The 20,141-nt window shown below is 42.7% G+C and overlaps 1 protein-coding gene across 1 annotated transcript; it reads right to left on the bottom strand.

Moving 5' to 3' along the window:
• Positions 1–1,911: 1,911 nt before the first annotated feature.
• On the bottom strand, positions 1,912–19,858 carry LOC110532927 (steroidogenic acute regulatory protein, mitochondrial-like). The gene is made up of 7 exons (XM_090217747.1): positions 19,668–19,858; positions 18,355–18,486; positions 18,005–18,144; positions 8,044–8,199; positions 6,105–6,289; positions 5,284–5,377; positions 1,912–2,091 (listed from the first exon to the last, which is right to left on the bottom strand). The coding sequence occupies exons 1-7, from the start codon at positions 19,729–19,731 to the stop codon at positions 1,924–1,926; spliced, it is 939 nt and encodes a 312-aa protein (XP_090073873.1). The 5' UTR covers positions 19,732–19,858; the 3' UTR covers positions 1,912–1,923.
• Between the last annotated feature and the right edge of the window lie 283 nt (positions 19,859–20,141).

Here is a 20,141-nt window from a genome sequence, read left to right on the forward strand (position 1 = left end):
GGTTGCTTGTCCTGCATCACTAGAATGATCATTAGAACAGTCTTTGTTTCCAATAAGGCTGCTTGTCCTGCATCACTAGAACGATCATTAGAACAGTCTTTGTTTCCAATAAGGTTGCTTGTCCTGAATCACTAGAACGATCATTAGAACAGTCTTTGTTTCCAATAAGGCTGCTTGTCCTGAATCACTAGAACATATATTGTCCTCCTCTTCTCTCTGTGCTTTGTTAACATTGTATTTATGAAATGGAAATGTAGAAAGAGGAGTGTTTTTGAAAATACTCTGCTGGAAGCAATATTCGAAGACATTAAGGTTATTTTATTTTCCTCTCCAGAATGCACCACATCATACTGTACAGACAGCTACTAATATTGCATCTGATAGTAGACTGAAAGGCATTTCTTTTGGAGGTGTTTCAGGCAGTTGCAGACTTACAGAAGACATAGAAATACACAGTCATGAGGTTTGTGTGGTTAATTATTATTTATATATTTTTTAAATGTAACCTTTATTTAAGTAGGCAAGTCAGTTAAGAACAAATTCTTACTTACAATGGCGTCCTCCCCCCGGCCAAACCTGGGCTGCGCTGGGCCAATTGTACGCCGCCCTATGGGACTCCCAATCACGGCCAGTTGTGGTACAGCCTGGATACTGGTACAGTAGATTATTCATGAATTCCTATTATGAGCTCAGCTTGTTCTCTCAGACGGGCAGACCTGTGTGTGTGTGTGTGTGTGTGTGTGTGTGTGTGTGTGTGTGTGTGTGTGTGTGTGTGTGTGTGTGTGTGTGTGTGTGTGTGTGTGTGTGTGTGTGTGTGTGTGTGTGTGTGTGTGTGTGTGCCAGGGCGCAGTGTTGGGTAGTAGTGTACTACTGTACATGTAATGTAACTACATTTTGCAGTAGCTTGGTAGTTGAACTAAATTCAAATCTTGGTGGTGTTTTCAGTAGTTAATTATTTTTGCTATATAGCGGTGTAGCTAACTACTGGAACTACACACTACTGTTTTACCATGTAGCGGTGTAGCTAACTACTGGAACTACACACTACTGTTTTACCATGTAGCGGTGTAGCTAACTACTGGAACTACACACTACTGTTTAACCATGTAGCGGTGTAGCTAACTACTGGAACTACACACTACTGTTTTACCATGTAGCGGTGTAGCTAACTACTGGAACTACACACTACTGTTTTACCATGTAGCGGTGTAGCTAACTACTGGAACTACACACTACTGTTTTGGCAAAAATTAAATATGGCTAAAGTAGGCAATAATTTCCTGTCTTTTTCGGCATTGTTTTGGGGTCTTTAACAGGCGGCAAAATTACACATTCTGTTAAGATATGAACCCAAAGTGAACTATTCTTGTAATGTGTAGTCTATGACGTTTCAGATTTACATATGATACTTTTTCCAAAGTAGTTTGGATGGAGTGAGCTTTAGTGTAGCTTAACTTATTCCGGTGTGAAGTAATTGGTAGCTTGGTAAACTATATATTCAGAGTAGCTTCAACCAACACTTCCCGTGTGTGTGTGTGTGTGTGTGTGTGTGTGTGTGTGTGTGTGTGTGTGTGTGTGTGTGTGTGTGTGTGTGTGTGTGTGTGTGTGTGTGTGTGTGTGTGTGTGTGTGTGTGTGTAGATGTGTGTGTCTGTCACACACCCTGAAAGAGAGGGCACCCTGGCATGTCTTCACAGCGGTGGGTGGCTCTCCTCTGGGTGTCTGGGTGCTCCTAGTGAAAGGCCAGAGCCAGCCTGCAGACGGCTCTGTGTGTGTGTGTGTGTGTGTGTGTGTGTGTGTGTGTGTGTGTGTGTGTGTGTGTGTGTGTGTGTGTGTGTGTGTGTGTGTGTGTGTGTGTGTGTGTGTGTATGGCAGCCAGGTGTCTCTGTCTCTACACCCAAGCACTCAACTCCAGTGAGCGTGTGTCAGAGAGAGTGTGTGTGTGGTGGTTGTCCGGCTCTAGACACTGTGCGAGCATGGTGGTTTGTGTGTCGCTGAGTAGGTCCCTCGGCCAGCCGTCTGCGCAGACACCGGGTGAAATCCACCTGCGCTCGCGGCAAAGCTTGATTGACGATTGACTTTGGCAGCCAGCCCTGAAAATACAGTACATTCATATTCAATCTTCAAATCAAATCACAGTATATTGGTCACATGCGCTGAATACAACAGGTGTAGTAGACCTTACAGTGAAATGCTGAATACAACAGGTGTAGTAGACCTTACAGTGAAATGCTGAATACAACTGGTGTAGTAGACCTTACAGTGAAAACGTACCTACAAGCCCTTAACCAACAATGCAGTTTTAAGAAAATACCTTTACAAAAAAAGTAAAAGATATGAATAACAAATAATTAAAGAGCAGCAGAAATCTGCAATAGGTAAGCAGTTTGGTTTGAAGAAATCAACTTTGGGAGCAATTATTAGGAAATGGAAGACATACAAGATCACTGATAATCTCCCTCGATCTGGGGCTCCACGCAAGATCTCACCCCGTGGGGTCAAAATGATCACAAGAACGGTGAACAAAAATCCCAGAACCACACGGGGGGACCTAGTGAATGACCTGCAGAGAGCTGGGACCAAAATAACAAAGCCTACCATCAGTAACACACTACGCCGCCAGGGACTCAAATCCTGCAGTGCCAGACGTGTACCCTGCTTAAGCCAGTACATGTCCAGGCCCGTCTGAAGTTTGCTAGAGAGCATTTGGATGATCCAGAAGAAGATTTGGAGAATGTCATGATGGTCAGATGAAACCAAAATATAACTTTTTGGTAAAAACTCAACTCGTCGTGTTTGGAGGACAAAGGATGCTGAGTTGCATCCAAAGAACACCATACCTACTGTGAAGCATGGGGGTGGAAACATCATGCTTTGGGGCTGTTTTTCTGCAAAGGGACCAGGACGACTGATCCGTGTAAAGGAAAGAATGAATGGGGCCATGTATCGTGAGTTTTTGAGTGAAAACCTCCTTCCATCAGCAAGGGCATTGAAGATGAAACATGGCTGGGTCTTTCAGCATGACAATGATCCCAAACACACCGCCCGGGCAATGAAGGAGTGGCTTCGTAAGAAGCATTTCAAGGTCCTGGAGTGGCCTAGCCAGTCTCCAGATCTCAACCCCATAGAATATCTTTGGAGGGAGTTGAAAGTCTGTGTTGCCCAGCAATAGCCCCAAAATATCACTGCTCTAGAGGAGATCTGCATGGAGGAATGGGCCAAAATACCAGCAACAGTGTGTGAAGACTTACAGAAAACGTTTGACCTCTGTCATTGCCAACAAAGGGTATATAACAAAGTATTGAGATAAACTTTTGTTATTGACCAAATACTTATTTTCCACCATAATTTGCAAATAAATTCATTAAAAATACAATGTGGTTTTCTGGATTTTTTTTCTAATTTTGTCTTGTCAGAGTTGAAGTGTACCTATGATGAAAATTACAGGCCTCTCTCATCTTTTTAAGTGGGAGAACTTGCACAATTGGTGGCTGACTGAATACTTTTTTGCCCCACTGTACATACATACATACATACATTCATACACAAACACACACACACACACACACACACACACACACACACACACACACACACACACACACACACACAGTGCGTTCGGATAGTATTCAGACCCCTTGACTTGTTCCACATTTTGTTACGTTACAGCCTTATTCTAAAATGGATTGAATAAAAAATGTCCTCAATCTACACATAATACCAAATAATGACAAAGCGAAACAGGTTTTTAATTAAAAATAATAACTTATTTACATAAGTATTCAGACCCTTTACTATGAGACACAAAATTGAGCTCAGGTACATCCTGTTTCCATTGAACATCATTGAGATGTTTCTACAACTTGATTAGAGTCCACCTGTGGTAAATTCAATTGATGGGACATGATTTGGAAAGACACACACCTGTCTATTTGAGTCTACCTGTCTATAAAAAGGTCCTACAGTTGACAGTGCATGTCAGAGCAAAAATCACGCCATGAGGCCGAAGGAATTGCCCGTAGAGCTCCGAGACAGGATTGTGTCGAGGCACAGCTCTGGGGAAGGGTACCAAAACATTTCTGCAGTATTGAACGTCCCCAAAAACACAGTGGCCTCCATCTTTCTTAAATGGAAGAAGTTTGGAACCACCAAGACTCTTCCTAGAGCGGGACGCCCGGCCAAACTGAGCAATCAGGGGAGAAGGGCCTTGGTCAGGGAGGTGAGCAAGAACCCGATAGTCACTCTGACAGAACTCCAGAGTTCCTCTGTGGAAATGGGAGAACCTTCCAGAAGGACAACCATCTCTGCAGCACTCCACCAATCAGGCCTTTATGGTAGAGTGGCCAGACGTAAGCCACTCCTCAGTAAAAGACACATGACAGCTCGCTTGGAGTTTGCCAAAAGGCACCTAAAGGACTCTCAGACCATGAGAAAGTCAGTCTGAGAAGTAGTTGGTGAACCAGGCGAGGCAGTCATTTGAGAAACCAAGGCTATTGAGTCTGCCGATAAGAATGCCGATTGTGACAGAGTCAAAAGCGGTTATGATGTCGTTTAGGATCTTGAGCGTCGCTGAGGTGCACCCATGACCAGCTCGGGAACCAGATTGCATAGCGGAGAAGGTACGGTGGGATTCGAAATGGTCGGTGATCTGTTTGTTAACTTGGCTTTCGAACTTGGCAGGATAGATATAGGTCCGTAGCAGTTTGGGTCTAGAGTGTCTCCCCCTTTGAAGAGGGGGATGACAGCGGCAGCTTTCCAATCTTTGGGTGTCTCAGACGATATGAAAGAGAGGTTGAACAGGCTAGTAATAGGGGTTGCAACAATTTCAGCGGATAATTTTAGAAAGCGAGGGTCCAGATTGTCTAGCCCGGCTGATTTGTAGGGGTCCATATTTTTCAGCTCTTTCAGAACATCAGCTGTCTGTATTTGGGTGAAGGAGAAGTCCTTTTCACAGCAGCTTTAGACGTTGATGGTAGCCTTGAATATCAATCCAAACCTCCCCTTAAGTAGCCTGAGTGCCAGTCTGTTTGTGTGATATGTCATATGAACATGTTTGGCATAACAGTGAATGACAAGGAGTTGGCACTTTCACACAAACAGACCGGCACTCAGACTACTTAAAGGGGAGGTTTGAATTAATATTCGAGATCTAAACAGACATGTGATATGACATCCTGGTCCATGTGTAGCCTAACAAATCAATTCCAATTCAAATCACTCATTTCAGGAAGTGGATACGAAATTAAAGTTGATTTAAAAAAAAAATAAAATGAAAAGAAATCTACCTTGACATCCATGTTGAGGAGCCACGTAAAGTGGCTCCTGCCTGCGTCGTCTGCCAGGGGCTCGATGATAATACACGTTGGGCCGTCCTCCGCTCTGTTCAGATCGAGTAAACAAAATCACTCATAAAAACTCTATTAACAATGTAATGTATAGAAACCTACAGCATGATTATTAACTGAACCTCAAATACCCTTTATATCAAATAACATTTATATCAAATAACCTTTATATCAAATAATCTTTATATCAAATAATCTTTATATCAAATAACCGTTGCAATGGCCCTTCTGTGACAGCATGAGCCATATATACAGGTTTTGGTCCAAGCGCACCCTCTAACCAACTCTATGAGCCATATACAGGTTTTGGTCCAAGCGCACCCTCTAACCAACTCTATGAGCCATATACAGGTTTTGGTCCAAGCGCCCCCTCTAACCAACTCTATGAACCATATACAGGTTTTGGTCCAAGCGCCCCCTCTAACCAACTCTATGAGCCATATACAGGTTTTGGTCCAAGCGCCCCCTCTAACCAACTCTATGAGCCATATACAGGTTTTGGTCCAAGCGCACCCTCTAACCAACTCTATGAGCCATATACAGGTTTTGGTCCAAGCGCCCCCTCTAACCAACTCTATGAGCCATATACAGGTTTTGGTCCAAGCGCCCCCTCTAACCAACTCTATGAGCCATATACAGGTTTTGGTCCAAGCGCACCCTCTAACCAACTCTATGAGCCATATACAGGTTTTGGTCCAAGCGCACCGTCTAACCAACTCTATGAGCCAGGCTTATCGGAGCAAAGCTGGTGTTCTTGTTACCTGACGAAGCCTTTCTGAGGAGGGAAGGACTCCAGGTGCGTGGCTGCTCCCCCCAGATAGATACATGACTCCTGTCTGGAGAAGTGTCTCACACTCAGGAAGTCTCTCTGGCCTATCAGGTTGCCGGCTGTCTCTGCTGACACCTCGTGCGTAACCATGGTTTCCGGGCCAGCTTGCTTCAGAACCTTCAACACAAGATACGGACTGACATTACAATATCATTCACTGTACTGCTATGTGTCCCAAATTGGACCATATTATCTATATGGGGCGCTGCTTTCTCATGTCACAACTAGTGCGACGGCGTAGCCTAGTGGTTAGAGTGTTGGACTGGTAACCGAAAGGTTGCAAGATCAAATCCCCGAGTAGACAAGGTACAAATCTGTTGTTCTCCCCCTGAACAAGGCAGTTAACCCACTAGGCTGTTATTGAATATAAGAATTTGTTCTTAACTGACTTGCTTAGTTAAATAAAAATACAAAATAAATAATGAACTGTATAGGGAATAGGATGCCAGGTGGGACAAAGGCTTTATAATGCCAGCTGAAGACACAGGATCTGCCGAAGTAGTTTGTTCTTCCCTCATCAGAATGTCACCAGACAAGTGTGATAACCCGGTTGTTGTAAAGACTGACACCATTGTCTATCAACACTGTGTGGTCCACGTCTACTGTAAAACTATTGACTATTGACACTGTGTGGTCTATGTCTACCGTAAAACTATTGACACTGTGTGGTCTACCGTAAAACTATTGACTATTGACACTGTGTGATCTACGTCTACCGTAAAACTATTGACTATTGACACTGTGTGATCTACGTCTACCGTAAAACTATTGACTATTGACACTGTGTGGTCTATGTCTACCGTAAAACTATTGACACTGTGTGGTCTACCGTAAAACTATTGACTATTGACACTGTGTGGTCTATGTCTACCGTAAAACTATTGACACTGTGTGGTCTACCGTAAAACTATTGACTATTGACACTGTGTGATCTACGTCTACTGTAAAACTATTGACTATTGACACTGTGTGGTCTATGGCTACCGTAAAACTATTGACACTGTGTGGTCTACGTCTACCGTAAAACTATTGACTATTGACACTGTGTGGTCTACGTCTACCGTAAAACTATTGACTATTGACACTGTGTGATCTACGTCTACTGTAAAACTATTGACTATTGACACTGTGTGATCTACGTCTACTGTAAAACTATTGACTATTGACACTATGTGGTCCAAGTCTACCGTAAAACTATTGACTATTGACACTGTGTGGTCTACGTCTACTGTAAAACTATTGACTATTGACACTGTGTGGTCCACGTCTACCCTAAAACTATCGACTATTGACACTGTGTGGTCCAAGTCTACCGTTAAACTATTTTACTATTCAAAATAAAAAAGCTGAATGATCCATAGTATGCCCATCGTAAAACAATTCCATATTTTTTTATAATTTGCACAGTCACGTTGCTTTTTCGTTTATTTGTTTACCCCTTCAGAACATTCCCTATTGATCCCCGACCCCCTCCCTTTCCCACCCTTCCTAATGCCTCCCGCTCCCCCCACCCCTAAAATCACAGAGAAAAAAAGGAAAAATAAATAAACAAAGTAATACAAATAAAACAATAATAATAATAATAATAATAATAATAGTTATTATAATAATAGCATTAATAATATCAATAGTTTTAGAGTTTTAGAAACACCTTACTACAAATATTCCACAGTTTACAGACCATAATACACATACTTAGCAGGTAAATAGTATTCCAGATAATAACACGTGTGTGTATATGTAGAATAACAATCTAAAGGATGCCATAATAGATGGAGACCAAGGAGAACAGAAAATCAATGATTTCCTAAGGGGGAGGTGTTAAGATTACACATTGACCAACAACTACCCTACTATGATGGACCAGTTACCTTGATGTTTTTGATGCTTGGGTTCCACTGGTGCATCTCTTCCACCTTCCACAGGATGTGATGTATCTCTTCTGGCGTGGCGTCTAACACAGTCTCCAGTCTGAAGACCTTCCTGTCCCCAGACAGCACTTTACTGTATATAACATCTCCGTTCTCCTACGACAGAAAGTTACAGGAAATGTTGTAATGTGGCATCCTTTAACAACACAGTTTCAGGAAGGTTTCTAATGATGTCCTGATTTTCTATAGAACACAGTTACTGAACATTCGCTTGTGATAGTCTTTCTACTTCATTTGCACCTGAGATTACAGAACATTTCTCTATTCCAGAGTTACAATGTTTTGGCAGTGTGGCATTTACAAAGGGAAAACCAACCACGTCGCGGACACTAACGTCTTGCTTCCGGTCAAGCTAAACACCTTCTTCGCCCGCTTTGAGGTTAACACAGTGCCATCCATGCGACCCGCTACCAAAGACTGCTTTTCATTGACTTTAGCTCAGCATTCAATACCATAGTACCCTCCAAGCTCATCAATAAGCTCTGGGCCCTGGGCCTGAACCCCGCCCTGTGCAACTGGGTCCTGGACTACCTGACGGGCCGCCCCCCCCTCCCCCCCTCCCTCCCCAGGTAGTGAAGGTAGGAACAACACTTCCACTGCGCTGATCCTCAACACAAGGGTTGCGTGCTCAGTCCCCTCCTCTACTCCCTGTTCACTCATGACTGCGTGGCCACGAACGGCTGCAACTCAGTCATCAAGTTTACAGATGACACAACAGTAGTAGGCCTGATTCCCAATAATGACAAGACAGCCTACTGGGAGGACGTGAGGGCCCTGTGAGTGTGGTTCCAGGATAATGACCTCTCTCTCAATGTCAACAAAATAAAGGAGTTGATCGTGGACTTCAGGAAACAGCAGAGGGAGCACGCCCCTATCCACATCGACGGTATCGCAGTGGAGCAGGTGTAAAGCCTCAAGTTCCTCAGCATACACATCACTGCCGATCTGAAATTTGGCTTGGCACCTAAAACCCTCACAAACTTCTATAGATGCACAATTGAGAGCATCCTGTCGTGCTGTATCACAGCCTGGTTATGGCTGGGCGCAGTGCGCGCTAACCAAGGTTGCCAGGTGCACGGTGTTTCCTCCGACACATTGGTGCGGCTGGCTTCCGGGTTGGATGCGCGCTGTGTTAAGAAGCAGTGCGGCTAGGTTGGGTTGTGTATCGGAGGACGCGTGACTTTCAACCTTCGTCTCTCCCGAGCCCGTACAGGAGTTGTAGCGATGAGACAAGGTAGTAGATACTACAACAATTGGACACCACGAAATTGGGGAGAAAAAGGGGTCAAAAAAAAAAATATTTCAATTTGATTTGTTATGCACATTACCGGTACAAGGTTTCCATGGTAATAGCTATTTAGATCAAGTTTTCCTAAATGTCAAAAGTAACGTAAAGAGAACGTTTGGATATGTGGCATTCGTATGCAGCTTTACAACAACACCGTTTCAGAAAGTTAAGTCTCTTGTGAGAGACTGTCAGTAGATATGTGGCATTAGTATGCAGCTTTACAACAACACCGTTTCAGAAAGTTAAGTCTCTTGTGAGAGACTGTCAGTAGATATATGGCATTAGTATGCAGCTTTACAACAACACCGTTTCAGAAAGTTAAGTCTCTTGTGAGAGACTGTCAGTAGATATATGGCATTAGTATGCAGCTTTACAACAACACCGTTTCAGAAAGTGAAGTCTCTTGTGAGAGACTGTCAGTAGATATGTGGCATTAGTATGCAGCTTTACAACAACACCGTTTCAGAAAGTTAAGTCTCTTGTGAGAGACCGTCAGTAGATATGTGGCATTAGTATGCAGCTTTACAACAACACCGTTTCAGAAAGTTAAGTCTCTTGTGAGAGACTGTCAGTAGATATGTGGCATTAGTATGCAGCTTTACAACAACACCGTTTCAGAAAGTTAAGTCTCTTGTGAGAGACTGTCAGTAGATATGTGGCATTAGTATGCAGCTTTACAACAACACCGTTTCAGAAAGTTAAGTCTCTTGTGAGAGACTGTCAGTAGATATGTGGCATTAGTATGCAGCTTTACAACAACACCGTTTCAGAAAGTGAAGTCTCTTGTGAGAGACTGTCAGTAGATATGTGGCATTAGTATGCAGCTTTACAACAACACCGTTTCAGAAAGTTAAGTCTCTTGTGAGAGACTGTCAGTAGATATGTGGCATTAGTATGCAGCTTTACAACAACACCGTTTCAGAAAGTTAAGTCTCTTGTGAGAGACTGTCAGTAGATATGTGGCATTCGTATGCAGCTTTACAACAACACCGTTTCAGAAAGTTAAGTCTCTTGTGAGAGACTGTCAGTAGATATGTGGCATTAGTATGCAGCTTTACAACAACACCGTTTCAGAAAGTTAAGTCTCTTGTGAGAGACCGTCAGTAGATATGTGGCATTAGTATGCAGCTTTACAACAACACCGTTTCAGAAAGTGAAGTCTCTTGTGAGAGACTGTCAGTAGATATGTGGCATTCGTATGCAGCTTTACAACAACACTGTTTCAGAAAGTTAAGTCTCTTGTGAGAGACTGTCAGTAGATATGTGGCATTAGTATGCAGCTTTACAACAACACCGTTTCAGAAAGTTAAGTCTCTTGTGAGAGACCGTCAGTAGATATGTGGCATTAGTATGCAGCTTTACAACAACACCGTTTCAGAAAGTGAAGTCTCTTGTGAGAGACTGTCAGTAGATATGTGGCATTAGTATGCAGCTTTACAACAACACCGTTTCAGAAAGTTAAGTCTCTTGTGAGAGACCGTCAGTAGATATATGGCATTCGTATGCAGCTTTACAACAACACCGTTTCAGAAAGTGAAGTCTCTTGTGAGAGACCGTCAGTAGATATGTGGCATTAGTATGGAGCTTTACAACAACACCGTTTCAGAAAGTTAAGTCTCTTGTGAGAGACTGTCAGTAGATATATGGCATTAGTATGCAGCTTTACAACAACACCGTTTCAGAAAGTGAAGTCTCTTGTGAGAGACTGTCAGTAGATATGTGGCATTAGTATGCAGCTTTACAACAACACCGTTTCAGAAAGTTAAGTCTCTTGTGAGAGACCGTCAGTAGATATGTGGCATTAGTATGCAGCTTTACAACAACACCGTTTCAGAAAGTTAAGTCTCTTGTGAGAGACTGTCAGTAGATATGTGGCATTAGTATGCAGCTTTACAACAACACCGTTTCAGAAAGTTAAGTCTCTTGTGAGAGACTGTCAGTAGATATGTGGCATTAGTATGGAGCTTTACAACAACACCGTTTCAGAAAGTTAAGTCTCTTGTGAGAGACTGTCAGTAGATATGTGGCATTAGTATGCAGCTTTACAACAACACCGTTTCAGAAAGTTAAGTCTCTTGTGAGAGACTGTCAGTAGATATGTGGCATTAGTATGCAGCTTTACAACAACACCGTTTCAGAAAGTGAAGTCTCTTGTGAGAGACTGTCAGTAGATATGTGGCATTAGTATGCAGCTTTACAACAACACCGTTTCAGAAAGTTAAGTCTCTTGTGAGAGACTGTCAGTAGATATGTGGCATTAGTATGCAGCTTTACAACAACACCGTTTCAGAAAGTGAAGTCTCTTGTGAGAGACTGTCAGTAGATATGTGGCATTAGTATGCAGCTTTACAACAACACCGTTTCAGAAAGTTAAGTCTCTTGTGAGAGACCGTCAGTAGATATGTGGCATTAGTATGCAGCTTTACCACAACACCGTTTCAGAAAGTTAAGTCTCTTGTGAGAGACTGTCAGTAGATATGTGGCATTAGTATGCAGCTTTACAACAACACCGTTTCAGAAAGTTAAGTCTCTTGTGAGAGACTGTCAGTAGATATGTGGCATTCGTATGCAGCTTTACCACAACACCGTTTCAGAAAGTTAAGTCTCTTGTGAGAGACTGTCAGTAGATATGTGGCATTAGTATGGAGCTTTACAACAACACCGTTTCAGAAAGTTAAGTCTCTTGTGAGAGACCGTCAGTAGATATGTGGCATTAGTATGCAGCTTTACAACAACACCGTTTCAGAAAGTTAAGTCTCTTGTGAGAGACCGTCAGTAGATATGTGGCATTAGTATGCAGCTTTACCACAACACCGTTTCAGAAAGTTAAGTCTCTTGTGAGAGACCGTCAGTAGATATGTGGCATTCGTATGCAGCTTTACAACAACACCGTTTCAGAAAGTTAAGTCTCTTGTGAGAGACTGTCAGTAGATATGTGGCATTCGTATGCAGCTTTACAACAACACCGTTTCAGAAAGTTAAGTCTCTTGTGAGAGACTGTCAGTAGATATATGGCATTAGTATGCAGCTTTACAACAACACCGTTTCAGAAAGTGAAGTCTCTTGTGAGAGACCGTCAGTAGATATGTGGCATTAGTATGCAGCTTTACAACAACACCGTTTCAGAAAGTTAAGTCTCTTGTGAGAGACTGTCAGTAGATATGTGGCATTAGTATGCAGCTTTACAACAACACCGTTTCAGAAAGTGAAGTCTCTTGTGAGAGACCGTCAGTAGATATGTGGCATTAGTATGCAGCTTTACAACAACACCGTTTCAGAAAGTGAAGTCTCTTGTGAGAGACCGTCAGTAGATATGTGGCATTAGTATGCAGCTTTACAACAACACCGTTTCAGAAAGTTAAGTCTCTTGTGAGAGACCGTCAGTAGATATATGGCATTAGTATTCAGCTTTACAACAACACCGTTTCAGAAAGTGAAGTCTCTTGTGAGAGACCGTCAGTAGATATGTGGCATTAGTATGCAGCTTTACAACAACACCGTTTCAGAAAGTTAAGTCTCTTGTGAGAGACTGTCAGTAGATATATGGCATTAGTATGGAGCTTTACAACAACACCGTTTCAGAAAGTTAAGTCTCTTGTGAGAGACTGTCAGTAGATATGTGGCATTAGTATGCAGCTTTACAACAACACCATTTCAGAAAGTTAAGTCTCTTGTGAGAGACTGTCAGTAGATATGTTGCATTAGTATGGAGCTTTACAACAACACCGTTTCAGAAAGTTAAGTCTCTTGTGAGAGACTGTCAGTAGATATGTGGCATTAGTATGCAGCTTTACAACAACACTGTTTCAGAAAGTTAAGTCTCTTGTGAGAGACTGTCAGTAGATATGTTGCATTAGTATGGAGCTTTACAACAACACTGTTTCAGAAAGTTAAGTCTCTTGTGAGAGACCGTCAGTAGATATGTGGCATTAGTATGCAGCTTTACCACAACACCGTTTCAGAAAGTTAAGTCTCTTGTGAGAGACTGTCAGTAGATATGTGGCATTAGTATGCAGCTTTACAACAACACCGTTTCAGAAAGTTAAGTCTCTTGTGAGAGACTGTCAGTAGATATGTGGCATTCGTATGCAGCTTTACAACAACACCGTTTCAGAAAGTTAAGTCTCTTGTGAGAGACCGTCAGTAGATATGTGGCATTAGTATGCAGCTTTACAACAACACCGTTTCAGAAAGTTAAGTCTCTTGTGAGAGACCGTCAGTAGATATGTGGCATTCGTATGGAGCTTTACAACAACACCGTTTCAGAAAGTTAAGTCTCTTGTGAGAGACTGTCAGTAGATATGTTGCATTAGTATGGAGCTTTACAACAACACCGTTTCAGAAAGTTAAGTCTCTTGTGAGAGACCGTCAGTAGATATGTGGCATTAGTATGCAGCTTTACAACAACACCGTTTCAGAAAGTTAAGTCTCTTGTGAGAGACCGTCAGTAGATATGTGGCATTAGTATGCAGCTTTACAACAACACCGTTTCAGAAAGTTAAGTCTCTTGTGAGAGACTGTCAGTAGATATGTGGCATTCGTATGCAGCTTTACAACAACACCGTTTCAGAAAGTTAAGTCTCTTGTGAGAGACTGTCAGTAGATATGTGGCATTAGTATGCAGCTTTACCACAACACCGTTTCAGAAAGTTAAGTCTCTTGTGAGAGACCGTCAGTAGATATATGGCATTAGTATTCAGCTTTACAACAACACCGTTTCAGAAAGTGAAGTCTCTTGTGAGAGACTGTCAGTAGATATGTGGCATTAGTATGCAGCTTTACAACAACACCGTTTCAGAAAGTTAAGTCTCTTGTGAGAGACCGTCAGTAGATATGTGGCATTAGTATGCAGCTTTACCACAACACCGTTTCAGAAAGTTAAGTCTCTTGTGAGAGACTGTCAGTAGATATGTGGCATTGGTATGCAGCTTTACAACAACACCGTTTCAGAAAGTGAAGTCTCTTGTGAGAGACCGTCAGTAGATATGTGGCATTCGTATGCAGCTTTACAACAACACCGTTTCAGAAAGTTAAGTCTCTTGTGAGAGACTGTCAGTAGATATGTGGCATTAGTATGCAGCTTTACAACAACACCGTTTCAGAAAGTTAAGTCTCTTGTGAGAGACTGTCAGTAGATATGTGGCATTAGTATGCAGCTTTACAACAACACCGTTTCAGAAAGTGAAGTCTCTTGTGAGAGACTGTCAGTAGATATGTGGCATTAGTATGCAGCTTTACAACAACACCGTTTCAGAAAGTTAAGTCTCTTGTGAGAGACTGTCAGTAGATATGTGGCATTAGTATGCAGCTTTACAACAACACCGTTTCAGAAAGTGAAGTCTCTTGTGAGAGACTGTCAGTAGATATGTGGCATTAGTATGCAGCTTTACAACAACACCGTTTCAGAAAGTTAAGTCTCTTGTGAGAGACCGTCAGTAGATATGTGGCATTAGTATGCAGCTTTACCACAACACCGTTTCAGAAAGTTAAGTCTCTTGTGAGAGACTGTCAGTAGATATGTGGCATTAGTATGCAGCTTTACAACAACACCGTTTCAGAAAGTTAAGTCTCTTGTGAGAGACTGTCAGTAGATATGTGGCATTCGTATGCAGCTTTACCACAACACCGTTTCAGAAAGTTAAGTCTCTTGTGAGAGACTGTCAGTAGATATGTGGCATTAGTATGGAGCTTTACAACAACACCGTTTCAGAAAGTTAAGTCTCTTGTGAGAGACCGTCAGTAGATATGTGGCATTAGTATGCAGCTTTACAACAACACCGTTTCAGAAAGTTAAGTCTCTTGTGAGAGACCGTCAGTAGATATGTGGCATTAGTATGCAGCTTTACCACAACACCGTTTCAGAAAGTTAAGTCTCTTGTGAGAGACCGTCAGTAGATATGTGGCATTCGTATGCAGCTTTACAACAACACCGTTTCAGAAAGTTAAGTCTCTTGTGAGAGACTGTCAGTAGATATGTGGCATTAGTATGCAGCTTTACAACAACACCGTTTCAGAAAGTTAAGTCTCTTGTGAGAGACTGTCAGTAGATATATGGCATTAGTATGCAGCTTTACAACAACACCGTTTCAGAAAGTGAAGTCTCTTGTGAGAGACCGTCAGTAGATATGTGGCATTAGTATGCAGCTTTACAACAACACCGTTTCAGAAAGTTAAGTCTCTTGTGAGAGACTGTCAGTAGATATGTGGCATTAGTATGCAGCTTTACAACAACACCGTTTCAGAAAGTGAAGTCTCTTGTGAGAGACCGTCAGTAGATATGTGGCATTAGTATGCAGCTTTACAACAACACCGTTTCAGAAAGTTAAGTCTCTTGTGAGAGACTGTCAGTAGATATGTGGCATTAGTATGCAGCTTTACAACAACACCGTTTCAGAAAGTGAAGTCTCTTGTGAGAGACCGTCAGTAGATATGTGGCATTAGTATGCAGCTTTACAACAACACCGTTTCAGAAAGTGAAGTCTCTTGTGAGAGACTGTCAGTAGATATGTGGCATTAGTATGCAGCTTTACAACAACACCGTTTCAGAAAGTTAAGTCTCTTGTGAGAGACCGTCAGTAGATATATGGCATTAGTATTCAGCTTTACAACAACACCGTTTCAGAAAGTGAAGTCTCTTGTGAGAGACCGTCAGTAGATATGTGGCATTAGTATGCAGCTTTACAACAACACCGTTTCAGAAAGTTAAGTCTCTTGTGAGAGACTGTCAGTAGATATATGGCATTAGTATGGAGCTTTACAACAACACCGTTTCAGAAAGTTAAGTCTCTTGTGAGAGACTGTCAGTAGATATGTGGCATTAGTATGCAGCTTTACAACAACACCGTTTCAGAAAGTTAAGTCTCTTGTGAGAGACTGTCAGTAGATATGTTGCATTAGTATGGAGCTTTACAACAACACCGTTTCAGAAAGTTAAGTCTCTTGTGAGAGACCGTCAGTAGATATGTGGCATTCGTATGGAGCTTTACAACAACACCGTTTCAGAAAGTTAAGTCTCTTGTGAGAGACTGTCAGTAGATATGTTGCATTAGTATGGAGCTTTACAACAACACCGTTTCAGAAAGTTAAGTCTCTTGTGAGAGACCGTCAGTAGATATGTGGCATTAGTATGCAGCTTTACAACAACACCGTTTCAGAAAGTTAAGTCTCTTGTGAGAGACCGTCAGTAGATATGTGGCATTAGTATGCAGCTTTACAACAACACCGTTTCAGAAAGTTAAGTCTCTTGTGAGAGACTGTCAGTAGATATGTGGCATTCGTATGCAGCTTTACAACAACACCGTTTCAGAAAGTTAAGTCTCTTGTGAGAGACTGTCAGTAGATATGTGGCATTAGTATGCAGCTTTACCACAACACCGTTTCAGAAAGTTAAGTCTCTTGTGAGAGACCGTCAGTAGATATATGGCATTAGTATTCAGCTTTACAACAACACCGTTTCAGAAAGTGAAGTCTCTTGTGAGAGACTGTCAGTAGATATGTGGCATTAGTATGCAGCTTTACAACAACACCGTTTCAGAAAGTTAAGTCTCTTGTGAGAGACCGTCAGTAGAAGAGCTGCTTTTGGAACAGCTACTGGGATCCTTATTAAATAACTAATAACACATTTTGGTTCTGGGTTCTGAGATTATGGAAAGTGCATTTTCTCCTACAGGGCAAAAAGTTTCCTACGTAACTAAATTGAATGCACAGGCCGTAAGTTGCTTTGGATAAGAACGTCTGATAATTGACTCAAATGTAAAAATGTTAGAAAGTTCGAAATTGTGGCAACAGTACGCAGCACAAAGTGCCCATGTCAATTATATTTGAAGGGTTTTGAAGACAGAATACCATGGTAATAGCTAATGTACCCCCCCCCCCCCCTTTGTCTTATATGACAGTTTGGTGGTTTGACATCAGTATCAGGTTTCCATGGTAATAGCTATTCAGATCATGTACCCCCCCCCCCCCCCTATGACAGTTTGGTGGTTTGACATCAGTACAAGGTTTCCATGGTAATAGCTATTCAGATCATGTACCCCCCCCCCCCCCCCCCCCCTATGACAGTTTGGTGGTTTGACATCAGTACAAGGTTTCCATGGTAATAGCTATTCAGATCATGTACCCCCCCCCCCCCCCTATGACAGTTTGGTGGTTTGACATCAGTATAAGGTTTCCATGGTAATAGCTATTCAGATCATGTACCCCCCCCCCCCCCCCCCCCCCCTTTGTCTTATATGACAGTTTGGTGGTTTGACATCAGTACAAGGTTTCCATGGTAATAGCTATTCAGATCATGTACCCCCCCCCCCCCCCCCTTTGTCTTATATGACAGTTTGGTGGTTTGACATCAGTACAAGGTTTCCATGGTAATAGCTATTCAGATCATGTACCCCCCCCCCCCCCCCCCCCCCCCTTTGTCTTATATGACAGTTTGCTGTTTTGGCATCAGTACAAGGTTTCCATAGCTATTTGTGGAGATTGAAAAGATACGCATGAACACAGGGAGCAACATATTTTAAAGAGGAAATACAGGATGGTTTGACAAAAATCTATATGCAAATCCCAGATTGCCTCTTTAATCAACGATGATGTATGGATGTATGGATGATGCACTACCTCTGTGAGTTCTGTTTTCCATCCATTCTTATCGTCAACAATGTCCAGAGCCTTGGTCAGCGCCTCGTGCCCACTCCTTATGTACAGCAGCTCCTCCTCTTTCAACGGGACTGGGTTGACTACCTCTCTTCTGGAGCTCTCTGTAACATATTTACACATGAAAAAGGGCCCTCACAGCATCACCCACGTTATTCAGTTCTAATTGAAGCTGTTTAATATTCAATGGTCAGCAAAAAGTAATGCCCTTTGAAAATGTGTAATTATCACTAAAATAAGGGCATTTTGTGCTCTGTGTAAAATAATAATGTCATTGAAAATGTGTGTAATTTGTGTATCATCGTCAGGCTTACCACTGTGTTGAGGCTGAACGGTGCCAGTCTGCCAACCCAAATGGCTGGTCCATGCTGGTAGTTGGCTCTGCCCATTCCTCTGCATGTGAGCTAGCTCCTGGCCAATCGCTGCGATAGCTAGCCGTTGCAGTCCTGTCGTAGGATCACAATAATAACAACAGTCAGACTTCATTTGTAGAGCACATTTCATGTAGACTGGTCCCAGATCTGTTGTCTCCTTCTATAGCCTGGTCCCAGATCTGTTGTCTCCTACTATAACCTGGTCCAAGATCTGTTGTCTCCTTCTATAGCCTGGTCCCAGATCTGTTGTCTCCTACTATAACCTGGTCCCAGATCTGTTGTCTCCTTCTATAGCCTGGTCCCAGATCGGTTGTCTCCTACTATAGCCTGGTCCCAGATCTGTTGTCTCCTACTATAGCCTGGTCCCAGATCTGTTGTCTCCTACTATACCCCGGTCCCAGATCTGTTGTCTCCTTCTATAGCCTGGTCCCAGATCTGTTGTCTCCTACTATTGCCTGGTCCCAGATCTGTTGTCTCCTACTATAGCCTGATCCCAGATCTGTTGTCTCCTACTATACCCCGGTCCCAGATCTGTTGTCTCCTACTATAGCTTGGTCCCAGATCTGCTGTCTCCTTCTATAGCCTGGTCCCAGATCTGTTGTCTCCTCCTATAGCCTGGTCCCAGATCTGTTGTCTCCTCCTATAGCCTGGTTCCAGATCTGTTGTCTCCTTCTATAGCCTGGTCCCAGATCTGTTGTCTCCTTCTATAGCCTGGTCCCAGATCTGTTGTCTCCTACTATACCCCGGTCCCAGATCTGTTTGTTCCCTTGTCAACTCCATTGCTCATTATCAAGCCAAACATGTTTAGCATGACACAGACGGCCACTCAGGCTGCATTTGATCCATTCTGCAAGTCAAAGTGCTGTACACTTTGATGAGGACTTCTCAGCATTTCTCTCCACAAACGAACACTACTACTAGTCACAGCCAAGACACCATAGTATTAACAGCAACAATACATAACTCCATCCAGCTGCACGTGCACTGGCTGGTCCCAGATCTGTTTGTGCTGTCTTACAATGACCATAGGAGGGAGTTGGCAAGGCAGCGCAAACTGATCTGGGACAAGGCTATGTGCAGTGTGCAAGACACGGTAATCCTACATTCTAAGGAATGAGAGAAAATTGAGGCTTCTCTCTAGGCCTGCATCCAAAATGCCCCCCCTGTAGTGCCCTGGTCAAAAGTAATGCACTATATAGGGAATAGGGAGCCACGTAGGACACACCCAAGATGATATAGTTGTCTGTTTTTACCTGCCATGGTCCTGAGGTGAGGGTAGGAGATTCCACAGCAGAGCTTCACCACGGCAGGCAGCATACTGTAACGTTGGTGACAGCGACGGCAGCTGGAGTGTGCCAGGCTCCAGACTTTATAGGACCTCTGAAGGACAAGAGAGGAGATAAGGGGATGGGTTAGAGGATAGGATTGTAAACTGAATTCTGGCCCCAAGGTTGCTGTTTAGAGAGAGACACACACACAGCTGCATCCATTATAGGTGTTTTATGTGTGGTTCTAGAAAAGGAGAGAATAAATGAGGATCCCATGTATACAATAATAATCCACGACCATTATCAGAATGACAAGTCTAAAAATGTCCTGTATTGTAGTGAAGGTTCATCCTATATAACTACTGCAGAATGACAAGTCTACATATATCCTGTATTCTAGTGAAGGTTCATCCTATATAACTACTGCAGAATGACAAGTCTACATATGGCCTGTATTCT

This window comes from Oncorhynchus mykiss, chromosome 23, assembly GCF_057628025.1.
Source record: "Oncorhynchus mykiss isolate SJ-2025 chromosome 23, ASM5762802v1, whole genome shotgun sequence".
Taxonomy (NCBI): Eukaryota; Metazoa; Chordata; class Actinopteri; order Salmoniformes; family Salmonidae; genus Oncorhynchus; species Oncorhynchus mykiss.